Raw genomic sequence first — 13,645 nt, forward strand, 5'->3', positions numbered from 1 at the left:
TTTTTCGATTTACATCTCCCTATTATTGTACTTATGAAGGAAAAGGCGTTCAGGAGCGAAAATTAGAACATCGGAATGGATTGCAGACTTTGTATTTGAAGTGGACTTGACTGCACACTGTCCACAGTAAGACACAGCAAGATAACTTGTTTCTAGTGTGACGGAGTGGCATTTAAAAAGAAAATCGCGTTGTAGAAGGGACACATTGTGACAAAGACAATTCAGGTCCCTACGTTCACTGGAGTTAAAGGAAACGCAGGGTCTGAAGTATTCATTGTGGTCTTGAAAGAATTTCAAGGATAGTTTTATAAAGATTTCGAGGACGCTGTCACTCATAAATCAGTTCACGAGCTCTTGTCGAGACCGTTTCCCGTTTCGGTTGAAAGAGCACCTGTGCATGTGCAGACGTAACTAAGTGACCTGCAAACTAATTCCAGTTTTGGTGACAAATCCTTTTACGTTAAAACTGTGCAGGACGTTTACATTGCTTTCCTCAGGTACAGTTTCCAAGTCTTCATAATGGGATTGTAGGGAAGTTAAGTCGGCCAGGGGGGCCGAGCGCTTCTAGGCGCTACTGTCTGGAACCGCGTGACCTCTACGGTCGCAGGTTCGAATCCTGCCTCGGGCATGGATGTGTGTGCTGTCCTTAGTTAGGTTTACGTAGTTCTAAGTTATAGGAGACTGATGACCTCAGAAGTTAAATCCCATAGTGCTCAGAGCCATTTGAACATTTTTTTTTTGCAAGGAAGTTACAAAAGTGCTACAATATTCCGACCGACATATTTGTGTGAAAGACCTTTATTCAGTTATGACACTAAATAAGTCACGATTACGTCGCAACTTGAATGCAAAACACTGTATGCCGACAGTTTGTACCAGATAAAAATTATATCTTGAGCTGGCCAAAAATAATTAAATAATACTGAATATTTTTTTTTTTTTTTTTCTTTCTGACCTACGTTGTTGGGAGTTGTGAAATGTGAAACCAAGTAGTATGCAGTGCGACTGCACTTCCGTTTAAATGAGGCACCTTCGCTGTTATCCCCTCTTCCCGCTCCTCGAACTTATACATCGTGGCTTGGTGGCTGGGGAAGTGTGAGGCGAGGCTGAACGCTTTGCCACTTCTGCTCGGACTAGGCCCGCTGCCGAAATCTTGGCCGACCCTGCTGTAGACCAATAGCCACATTCTGAAACAAATTCTTTATAAGGTATAACGCGATAAGTTCCTCAAGGCGAGTTTTTAAGCAACAATACACTACTGGCCATTAAAATTGCTACACCACGAAGATGACGTGCTACAGACGCGAATTTTAACCGACAGGAAGAAGATGCTGTGAAATGCAAATGATTAGCTTTTCAGATCATTCACACGAGGTTGGCGCCGGTGGCGACACCTACAACGTGCTGAGATGAGGAAAGTTTCCAACCGATTTCTCATACACAAACAGCAGTTGACCGACGTTGCCTGATGAAACGTAGTTGTGATGCCTCGTGTAAGGAGCAGAAATGCGTACCATCACATTTCCGACTTTGATACAGGTCGGATTGTAACCTATCGCGATTGCGGTTTATCGTATCGCGACATTGCTGCTCGCGTTGGTCGAGATCCAATGACTGTTAGCAGAATATGGAGTCGGTGATTTCAGGAGGGTAATACGGAACGCCGTGCTGGATCCCAACGGCCTCGTATCACTAGCAAAAAAAATGGTTCAAACGGCTCTGAGCACTATGGGACTTAACATCTTAGGTCATCAGTCCCCTAGAACTTAGAACTCCTTAAACCTAACTAACCTTAGGACATCACACACATCCATGCCCGAGGCAGGATTCAAACCTGCGACCGTGGCAGTCCCGCGGTTCCGGACTGAAGCGCCTAGAACCGCACGGCCACCGCGGCCGGCGTATCACTAGCAGTCGAGATGACAGGCATCTTATCCGCATGGCTGTAACGGATCGTGCAGCCACGTCTCGATCCCTGAGTCAACAGATGGGGACGTTTGCAAGACAACAACCATCTGCACGAACAGTTCGACGACGTTTACAGCAGCATGGACTATCAGCTCGGAGACTATGGCTGCGATTACCCTTGACGCTGCATCACAGACAGGAGCGCCTGGGATGGTGTACTCAACAACGAACCTGGGTGCACGAATGGCAAAACGTCTTTTTTTCGGATGAATCCGGGTTCTGTTTACAGCATCATGATGGTCGCATCCATGTGTGGTAACATCGCGGTGAACGCACATTGGAATCGTGTATTCGTCATCGCCATACTGGCGTATCACCCGGCGTGATGGTATGGGGTGCCATTGGTTACACGTCTGGGTCACCTCTTGTTCGCATTGACGGCACTCTGAACAGTGGACGTTACATTTCAGATGTGTTATGACCCGTGGCTCCACCCTTCAAAAAATGGTTCAAATGGCTCTGAGCGCTATGGGACTTAACATCTGAGGTCATCAGTCCCCTAGAACTTAGAACTACTTAAACCTAACTAACCTAAGGACATCACACACATCCATGCCCGAGGCAGGATTCGAACCTGCGACCGTAGCAGTCGCGCGGTTCCAGACTGAGCGCCTAGAACCGCTAGACCACCGCGGCCGGCTGTACCCTTCATTCGATCCCTTCGAAACCCTACATTTCAGCAGGATAATGCACGACCGCATGTTGCATGTCCTGTACGGGCCTTTCTGGATACAGAAAATGTTCGACTGCTGCCCTGGCCGGCACATTCTCCAGATCTCTCACCAATTGAAAACGTCTGGTCAATGGTGATCGAGCAACTGGCTCGTCACAATACCCCAGTTATTTCTCTTGATTAACTGTGGTATCGTTTTGAAGCTGCATGGGCAGCTGTAACTGTACCCGCTATCCAAGCTCTGTTTGACTCAATTTCCAGGCGTATCAAGGCCGTTATTACGGCCGGAGGTGGTTGTTCTGGGTACTGATTTCTCAGGGTCTATGCACCCTCATTGCGTTAAAATGTAATCACATGTCAGTTCTAGTATAATTGTCCAATGAATACCCGTTTATAATCTGCATTTATTCTTGGTGTAGCAATTTTAATGGCCAGTAGTGTACAACAGAGTTCAATGCTCACTGTTGTTATTCAGAGCCCGCAGTAGACAAAAATTTATAAACTGACGTAAAATTCCAAGTTATGTCGGGAAATTTCATTTAATAGCTCGCCTCAAAACGGATTCTTGAAAACATGAAGTTCAATTAAGGTGCCACAATATAAAGGAATTCAGTTGCCACGCAGTAGGACATGACGACATTTCATGAGAAATATTTTACAATGCCTCAGCTGCTCAATAAAGTTAACAGTCCGAAATCGAAATCGAGCGAGTCGAATCTTTCTAAGTCAGTCCTCTAGCATGATAAAAAGCCTTCTTAGTTCACAGAGGTCTTTGGAAAGATAGAGCGTAGTCTACCGCAGTGACGAACCAGCAGAATTCGCCTCTGGCCAGCGAGGAGTGCAGTGGACGGTGGGCGAGGCATCCGCCCTCAACTCTGTAGTGCCTGCTTTCACGATTCACCCTGAGGACAGTCTAGTCTATCCCACCAGCTAAACTATTCACAGCATTCAACTGTGGGTCTCTACTATGGCTTGATAAGTTGTAACAATTGGAAATCGTCTCCTGGTTGAAACCCAGTGAAATGTATCACCCTAGCCAGCAGAACAACTACACAGGAATGATCGGTTGTGGGCTCTGAAAGAACAGATAAAGTCTTAACCTTCATCTAGAGTAATAACTTTCTGCAGTTCCAAAACCACACAGCCCTAAGAAATTCTGTGCTATAAAACATATCAATATATCTATATTGAGGGCTTGAAACGAAGATTGGTAGGGTAAGGTAATATAATATCTGATTCGATCCATTATAAATGGTTTTGAAAGTCGGCGACTGTGAAAACAATAGGTTTATTTGTAGTGACGTAACAAGACTGTTACGCCACTTGAGGTAGCCGGTAGGATAGACACGCGTACACACACGCCGACGGGCGTCAAGTCTGGAACAGGCTACGTAATTAATGCTATGAAGAAAAGTACGTAGCTGGATTAATACTTATCTTTAATCAATCATTGTGGTACATCGCTCTTGACGATACACAGGAGACTTTAATTACAATCACTGTAAGGCTAATGGCGCCTTGCTAGTTGGTAGCCATTAACTTAGCTGAAGGCTATTCTGTCTCTCGGCTAATGAGAGAGAAAGGCTTCGTACATCTAGTCGCTAGCTAGGTCGTCCGTACAACTGGGACGAGTGCTTGTTCGTATCACGAGACCTGCCTTGTGGTGGCGCTAGGTCTGCGATCACACAGTGGCGACACGCGGGTCCGACATGTACTAAATGGACCGCGGCCGATTTAATCTACCACCTAGCAAGTGTGGTGTCTGGCGGTGACACCAAATTATTTATCAATAATTCACCTATCACTGACTGGTAGCAGAAGAATTATTTATAAACAGACCTAGTATAATGTAAATATGATACAAAATGAATTCATCTGTATTTTTGAAAGAAAAACAGTAACCTTTAGGAAAAAATTGTAATGTTAGTGTAAACTGCTCTGAAATGACACTGTGTTTAATTTTTGTAAAGCTACAAATGTAGACTAGAAAAAATGAAAACAGTGTATCATTTTCTACTAAAATTCTTAAATCTGATATGCTTCATACAAAATATTATTCGCATATGGTACTATTATTTTCATTGACGAGAGAAGGTTGAGGTCTTAAAATGGGATTGAGACCACATAAAACAATACAAATGTGTAACCATCATTTTTCTGTGGCCGGTATTTCTAGAATATTAGTGACATTAAACGTGTATCAGAGAGAATTCCAGAAATTTTCTGATTCGTTTTCCTGTTTTACCGCTATAAAGTCAAACAGCAATGGGTAGCAACTGTCCACAATTACACTTTATATACTGACATTACTATACGCAAAAGAGACTCACCATCTTATATTTTTCTTGAACATCAACAGGACTGCACAAAGCCTATTCTTCTTTCCAGATTTCACGTCACAGTAGCAATATGAGGAATTAGCTATTTCCCTATCACATCACTCTTATGATAACAGAAATGTCTTTTTCATTTAATTTAAAACTACTTTGTTTATGTGCACAGACTTTAGAGCCATTTTCTAGTATTTTTTGTACTGTGTAGACCTATCTGTAGCTGTATGGATTCCTATTTCCTCCTCGAAATTTAGCCATAATATAATCTTCTCAATCGAAATGTACTGGACCTGTCATTACAATAGGATCTAGTGTGGGTTCTCCAAAAAGATCGACATTATTCATGCTGTCGTCACTAGTGAAAGAGATGTCGGAATCAGATACGGTCTCCTCAGTTTCCTTTCTTTCTTGAGTACCCGTCACAGCTTTCGTCACAAGCGTAGCTTTCTAGCCTTCCTGCTTTTGGCATACACCTTCTTGTTTTGGAGGCTTTCCGTTTGGATTTACTGCTGGTGGTTTAGTCTGCCGCGGTTGTGTTGCTGGCGTATGGGAAGGGCGGCAACCCGTGGAGCACCACTGTGTGCCCGGTGGCTGGAAGCTTAAGTAACAATGTATCACATCTCGAAATCAACTGTATCGTATTGGAATGTAGAGTATCATATTTAAGGAATATGTCGACTGCTTAATACTCATCTCCATACAATAAACAAGACAATAATGAATATTAGGACAGACAGAGCCCAATTTTCTGTGTACATAACACAAATTTGGTAAGTACAAAGAAATATTTGTGTAAATGTGGAAAATGTTCTAGAACTGTGTGAACACTTATTTTCAGTCTGGAAGTACTGTTTGTCAAAATTAATTTTTGCCATGAAAGAGAACCTGCTAATGGAAAAACAAGTTGTGATGAAACTATTCCTAAAATACTGCAGCATAACTTACAGTAGTAATATTTGCATAGGTATGGTTATTTTTATAAATAGAATGGGTGTATTATCTTTGAAACGTTTGCCCATATCAGTTTTAGGACACGTTATCCTAATTCTAAACAGCTTTTACAATATTTAGCGAAGACATTTAGAATAACTTTATCAAACTAAAAGATATTTCTACATGAGCACGTAGAATGCTTATTGAATATGAAATACATGTCAGTGTTGCATAGCAACTTTTTAAAGGTATTCCCCGACCTACCATAAACACATCGAAAAAACACCAATGTCTTCAAACGTATACGATTAATTCTGAAGAAACTTCCCAAAACAAGTTTTCTTGCTACGCTCAATGCATTGACTACATTTTTTTTTACTGCACACCCATTGTTTAGTGGCCCTGAAATGAGATCACAATAGGCTGTGGCGTCTCTTCTCGGCGAAGGCGACAAACAGAGCACTTAATGATAATAATAATAAAATTTTATTGTCATTCGACTCGCTACACCAATAGGAAAAGTCAAGAGCATACAAATCTACACTCTCTACTATATCAGTGTAGTTTGGTTTACGCGAAATAGGTAAAAGCAGAAACCGTATGTTAGAAAGTAGTACTTTCATCTTCAAAAAATTCGTCAACAGTGTAATAAGTATTATTGACTAGTAGCTTATACAGTTTAGTTTTAAAAATATTTACAGGCAATTCTTTAAAGTGTGCGCTTAGCCTGTTAAACATACTTAGCCCAAGGACTAGGCAGGAGTTTCATGATTTAGATAATCTATGATAAAGCACATTAACACGTGTTCTATTGCTAGTATTATGAATGTTACTTCTCAAGACTGGATTAGAAACATTGTTTTTTAACGTTCAATAAAACATTATATATGAGTAAGTTTTCTACTGTCAGACGGTGCAATTTAATGAAGTGAAGTTTACAGTGTTCTGTTTTATCAGAATCAGTTATTATTCTTAATACTTTCTCCTACATAAGTAAAATGTCATTTAGATGACAACTGCTACCCCACAATAAAATTCCTTATGATAAGATACTCTGGAAGAAAACAAAATCTGCTGATATTACACAGCTATTTTGAACATGTCTTTTTAAATTTCTAATTAAATAAATTACTCTCGAAAGTCTAAAAAGATATATTTTTAATGTGTGGTTCCCACGTTAATTTACTGTCAATAATAACACGTAAAAGTTTAGCGGCTGCTAATTCATGGTGGTTAGGAAACTGTTTGAAGCTAGAGTACCTGGATTTTACTTTCATTTAGAAAGAAACCATTCGCTATGAACCATAATGAAGATCGAGCAAGGGTATTTTCGGTCAATGTTCTCAACGTGCATAGATCTGAGCTTTTATTTCGAAAAGTTATATCATCGGCATACAATACTGTGTGAGACTTTATAAACAGAGGCAGATCATTAATTATTAAGAGAAACAATAAAGGTGCGAGCACCGACGCTTGTGGCACTCCAGACTTAACATGAACCAAATTTGACTCCTCAATGCGAATGCACACAATTTTTTGGCGATTCTCTTGAAAAAATTTATACATATTTATACTGTTGCCATCAAGACCATAGTAAAATAGCTTTTTCAAAATAGTATTAAGCTGTACGCAACCAAAAGCTCCGCTCAGGTCACAAAATGTAACCTGGGCGTAGCCCCTAGCCCCAAACACATCTGGAACTAATTTTACTAGGGAATCCACTGCATCAGTTGTGGATTTATCTTTCATAAATGCAAATTGTTTATCACTGATTATATCCAAGCAAACACTAACTTGATGTTACATAATTGTTTCAAAAATTTTGGAAAAAATAGAGGTTATGGATATGGACCTATAACTAGCGGGAGACTTCTTTTCACCTTTTTTGTATATGGTCACAACTCCAGAAACTTGTAGTACATCAGGGAACTTACATTCAACTTCGCATTTTCAGGGGCTTTGTTTATTGAACTACTAATTTATTCAATGGACTGCATGCAAAATTTGTTAAATTCTTCTGGAGTTATGGCAATATATTTTTATTTATTATGTGCATTAGAGTTAATTATACTCCAGGCTTTTTTGCATTTGTTGTTAGACTTTTCAATGTCAAATATGCTATGTAGTTTGGACGTGTGTCTAAAAACTTGTGGTGACTGGGGGCTCATTTGATTTCCTACACTTTTACGACTGAGGTGGCCTTCTTAGTGGGAGTGCTGACGTTTTTGCGCAGGCCACCGCATGGAGTGGCAGTCGTACCACCGGCTGGCGGACATCCACCAGTTCCTCGACTTCCTGGCCGCGACGTACCCGCAGCGCTTCAGCGTGCAGACCATTGGCAGCTCGGTGCAGGGCCGGCCACTCAAGGTGGTGCGCGTCTCTTCCGGCAAACCCGGCGCTCCCGCCATCTGGGTCGACGGAGGTACGTCTACGTCCCTATCCTCAGCTCCCACACTCTCTCTTCCAACTCCTGCCGTCTCCTGGAGTTCTCTGCAATCCAACTCTTATTCCTCACACTTCTTAACAACCTGTTCCCGAAATCGTTTGGTTAGCGCACTGGACTCGCGTTCGGGAGGACGACGGTTCAATCCCGCGTCTGGCCATCCTGATTTAGGTTTTCCGTGGTTTCCCTAAATCGCTCCAGGCAAATGCCGGGATGGTTCCTTTGAAAGGGCACGGCCGACTTCCTTCTCCTTTCTTCCCTAGTCCAATGAGACCGATGACCTCGCTGTTTGGTCTCTTCCCCTAAACAACCCAACCCAACCCGAAATCGTTTCTTTCTTTTTCTCTTTCTCTTTTTCTTAGCGATTGAATCCTATCACTTGTTAAAACACTTTACTCATATTAGGAAGGAACGGCTTTCGAATTCCCGTCAGGCCACCCGCACTCACGTTTTTCGTGGTTTCCATAAATAATATAGTATCGGGGCTGTCCGAACTGTTACTCCACCTCTAATCATCCCATCGTCCATGAAACGTTAAAGACTGAGAGTCTTTTCTTCCTTCATCTGCATTTCCTGTCTCTATTTTTTTAAGTCGCGGACACACTACTCGCTGTAAACTTCAGTTCACTTCCATATTTTAATATCCATTTTCTTAACCTGTTATCTTCCATCTACGTACGTAAAAATGAATATTGTGGGTGTGTTTGTTCCATATTAACTCTGAGGCGCCTGGAGTAAGTTCAGCCAGACTTGGCTCACGGAAATGACTAATATGAGTTGTCAGACACCCTGTTGGGTCTCCTATGGGTGGCAGTGCGAACCCTGGGACGGCTGTAGCATTTTCAACCGAACTTCGAATACACAGAACACGTTAACTTGATAATAAATTCTGTGACCGTCAGACTGCGTTATTACGTGCAGGAGTGGGGTGAGGACTGAAATGACATAACATGTAAAAATAAGTATGAGTCTGGTTGCTCTTGAAGAAAATCCGAACAATATTGGTACATACATTACTCAGTAACAGGGAATAAATACTGTGGGGCTAAGTGACCGGTAGCACCCACAGGAACAGATTTTTTGGGTTTTGGGGGGTGAAAAGTAAAAGAAAAACTAACTCTTGAAAATCTACAGCGATTTCAACCGAACTCATAGTATATATAACCTGTTATCTTTGTTGCTGTTGTTGTTTTCAGTCCTCAGACTAGTCAGATGTAGCTTTCTACTCATGTCTCTTTTCTGCATCACTAATGCGCTCTACATTCATTTGAAACACCCCCCCCCCCCCCCCCAAGCGTCTCATCATCGCTAAACTGACTATTCCTGGATGCTTTAAGATGAGTAACACCAACCACTCCCGTCTTTTAGTCAAGTTGAGCCATAAAGTTCTTCTTCCCAGTTCGACTCAATGACTACTCATTAACTCTTCGATCTACCCATCTAGTTTTCAGCATTCTTATGCGCTATCACATTTCAAAAGATTCTTATCTCATATTGTCTGAACTGGTTATAATCAACGTGGTGGTGGTAGCAGAAAGTAGGCTGACTGGTGAGGCTCCTGATCGCATTTCACAAGTAGGCGACGTGGTTAATGAATAGGAGGTGGGAAGTGGGGATGTAGGAACGGGTCATCATGTAAAAAAGATCAAAAATTGGTATTTGTGTCGAATACATAGTTTTTAGGAACGTCAGTACTAATGACATTTAAAACAGAATTCAACTGAAAAGAGCGATGTGTCTCTCTATAGTATTTTAAACATGACAGAAGTAATTATTTTTACACCTCACATCCCTTTTTTACCTCAACAGGCTCGAGCTACTGGTGCTAGACAGGTATTACATCCATAGTATTCTTTCCTAAATTCTGAATCACATGAGTACAACATTTTGTTGATATTTCTGTAGGGGCTCCAGAGTTATGCTCAAACATACACGTGTACATGTAGTTACAAACGTAAGGTATAGACTGGCTGATTATCATGGGCTACCTGGGCACATATTTGCTCATCGCAATTTTTAGGGACATAACTACATGGGAAAACGGGGGCAAAGCGTAAAGCTGGTGTATACCGATTCGGGACGCATTGCCTAGCAGTATCGCGTCTGCACGTCATCTCTTTAAACAACATCTGCATCTGGTACACCACACGAGTAAATGCTGCGGTTGTTTACCTATGGCGGTAAATTCCTCGTATTTGCATGTCACATGACTTGTATTCATGCTTTTTTCCCAGCGAAGTCCACTTGAAAGTGGCTCTACAGCTGAAATTACCACATGCTGGCGTAAATAAATACTATTCTCAGCAAATATATTGCCATAGCGTAAATAACGGCATGACCCAAGAAGCGTTTACTGACTGGAACCAAAACTGAAAGGTCTATAGTTCATGAAGTTGAGCTCACCTTTATTTATTCGACTAGCAGCAAAAAGACATAGATAATACTCGATGCGTAACAGGAAATAAACGAATATCAAATCAAGTATTTTATCTCTGGATGTACCTCAGGGTTTTATTAATTGACCACTTTTTTGCCAGCTGTGTGTAGCTATTGCCTCACTCTTTGACCTGATGCCCAAAAATGTTTTGCTGGTATTTCATCAACCTTGGGTCAGGTGTTGATGGTAAGTGCTGGTATGGTACATTTTCTTGCGTGAGTAGATCTCGCCAGTATTGGTGACATACTTTCGAAACACTATCTAAATATTTCTGCTCCATAGGACCCACGACTTCCGCGAGGACTGCTAGCTGATTCCTTGGTTTTGTGACCACGATATTAGTCCACATTCAGGTCTTTCAGTTAATCACACTGGGGCGAAATGCAGCCATATTCCTCGGCCATTCCCTGCTCTTCTTAGTGGCCTCCTCTGCAAAGTGGTGCTAGTTTCCAGGACTATCATATATTTATTTAGAACAGCTGGTGCAACACGCCTGCCTTACTGAAAGGTCATTAATCTTCAAACCAGCATAGTGGCTTCCGACTAAAACTCACTTAGGATTACTCGAGGATTGGACCGTCTGCTCTACATTTACATCTACATCTACATGATTACTCTGCAACTCACATTTAAGTGCTTGGCAGAGGGTTCATCGAACCACAATCATACTATCTCTCTAACATTCCGCTCCCGAACAGCGCGCGGGGAAAACGAACACCTAAACCTTTCTGTTCGAGCTGATTTCTGTTATTTTATTTTGGTGATCATTCCTACCTATGTAGGTTGGGCTCAACAAAATATTTTCGCATTCGGAAGAGAAAGTTGGTGACTGAAATTTCGTAAATACAGTAGATCTCGCCGCGACGAAAAACGTCTTTGCTTTAATGACTTCCATCCCAACTCGCGTATCATATCTGCCACACTCTCTCCCCTATTACGTGATAATACAAAACGAGCTGCCCTTTTTTGCACCCTTTCGATGTCCTCCGTCAATCCCACCTGGTAAGGATCCCACACCGCGCAGCAATATTCTAACAGAGGACGAACGAGTGTAGTGTAAGCTGTCTCTTTATCGGACTTGTTGCATCTTCTAAGTATCCCGCCAATGAAACGCAACCTTTGGCTCGCCTTCCCCACAATATTGTCTATGTGGTCTTTCCAACTGAAGTTGTTCGTAATTTTAACATGCAGGTACTTAGTTGAATTGACAGCCTTGAGAATTGTACTATTTATCGAGTAATAGAATTCCAACGGATTTCTTTTGGAACTCATGTGGATCACCTCACACTTTTCGTTATTTAGCGTCAACTGCCACCTGCCACACCATACAGGAATCTTTTCTAAATCGCTTTGCAACTGATGCTGGTCTTCGGATGACTTTTGTAGACGGTAAATTACAGCATCATCTGCGAACAACCTAAGAAAACTGCTCAGGTTGTTACCCAGGTCATTTATATAGATCAGGAACAGCAGAGGTATCAGGACGCTTCCCTGGGGAACACCTGATATCACTTCAGTTTTACTCGATGATTTGCCGTCTATTACTACGAACTACGACCTTCCTGACAGGAAATCACGAATCCAGTCGCACAACTGAGACGATACCCCATAGGCCCGCAGCTTGATTAGAAGTCGCTTGTGAGGAACGGTGCTCTAGATTGGATAAAGCACCAACTTCCACATCGGCCATGTGTGCCAAGTCGACCGAGTGAAGCGGGGGGGGGGGGGGGGGGGCTGCATTTTACAAACATCGGGGTGCGGGGTGTTGTTCCACAAGGTTTCACTCCTGGACCACTTTATTTCCCAACTGTGTGTAGTTACTGCCTCTCTCTTTTGCTCCGCACCGAATAAGAGTTGCATTGAATCTGTTTGTGATGTACGTGTCACTACGACAGGTATCCACGCACGCGAGTGGATCTCGCCGGCGTCGGTGACGTATTTCCTGAACACGCTGGTGGAGCAGCCAGAGGCGCTGGGAGCGGCGGGCTCTTCCGTGGACTGGTTCGTGCTGCCCGTCGTCAACCCGGACGGCTACGAATTCTCTCACTCGTCGGACCGGCTGTGGCGCAAGAACCGCGGCGGCAGCGGCAGCGGGCGGTGCGCGGGGATCGACCTCAACCGCAACTTCGGCTACCGCTGGGGCGGCCAGGGCGCCAGCAGGCGGCCCTGTGACGAGACGTACGCCGGGCCTTCCAAGTTCTCCGAGCCCGAGACCTCCGCCATCCGTAACTTCGTGTCCGCAAACCGCAACATAAAGGTACAATGGCCAGCTGTCTGACGTACACTAACATTTGACTGTGGGAATCACAGTATTCTCACAGCTGAACTACGGTTTTAAGGAATTTATGGAGCAGCCAACCAATGGGTGATGTCATACCCAACCAACAGAATGTCGAAAGTTGTAGTTAGTACTTCAACCATTGTAATCAGGGGAGCATATTCTGTCGGGGAAGGGGGGGGGGGGAGGGGAAATTACGTTTGGGGTTCCACAAGGTTCGGTCTTAGATCCTCTAGTTTCTGATGTATGTAAACGATTTCCTGTATAATATACAGCAAGCATAATTAGCTCGTTTAGCAGATGACATTAGTATTGTAACCATCCAAGCGTACATACAGCAACAGAAGAAATGGTAAACAAAGATCTTAAAAGTACTCGTATCATTGACTGGTTTTCTGCGAGTGGGCTCAGCCTCCATTTTAAAAAGACACAACATATTTAGTTCTGGACATCGAGGGTTACTGTACGAGTGATAAGTGTAATACATCGTGAGAAAATAATAAACAGGGTGGAAACTTCAAAATTCTTATGTGTTCATACTGATGAGAAATTAAACTGCAGAAAGCACATTTTCGAACCC

The 13,645-nt window shown here is 42.7% G+C and overlaps 1 protein-coding gene across 1 annotated transcript in view; it reads left to right on the top strand.

Annotated features, from left to right (window-relative positions):
• LOC124777763 (carboxypeptidase B-like) overlaps positions 1-13,645 on the top strand; it is a 41,037-nt gene that overhangs the window by 15,510 nt on the left and 11,882 nt on the right. Inside the window, exons 3-4 of the mRNA XM_047253266.1 lie at positions 8,141-8,329; positions 12,683-13,044. Coding sequence (XP_047109222.1) covers positions 8,141-8,329; positions 12,683-13,044 — 551 coding nt within the window. The remainder of the gene's footprint in view (positions 1-8,140; positions 8,330-12,682; positions 13,045-13,645) is intronic.

This window comes from Schistocerca piceifrons, chromosome 2, assembly GCF_021461385.2.
Source record: "Schistocerca piceifrons isolate TAMUIC-IGC-003096 chromosome 2, iqSchPice1.1, whole genome shotgun sequence".
Taxonomy (NCBI): domain Eukaryota; kingdom Metazoa; phylum Arthropoda; class Insecta; order Orthoptera; family Acrididae; genus Schistocerca; species Schistocerca piceifrons.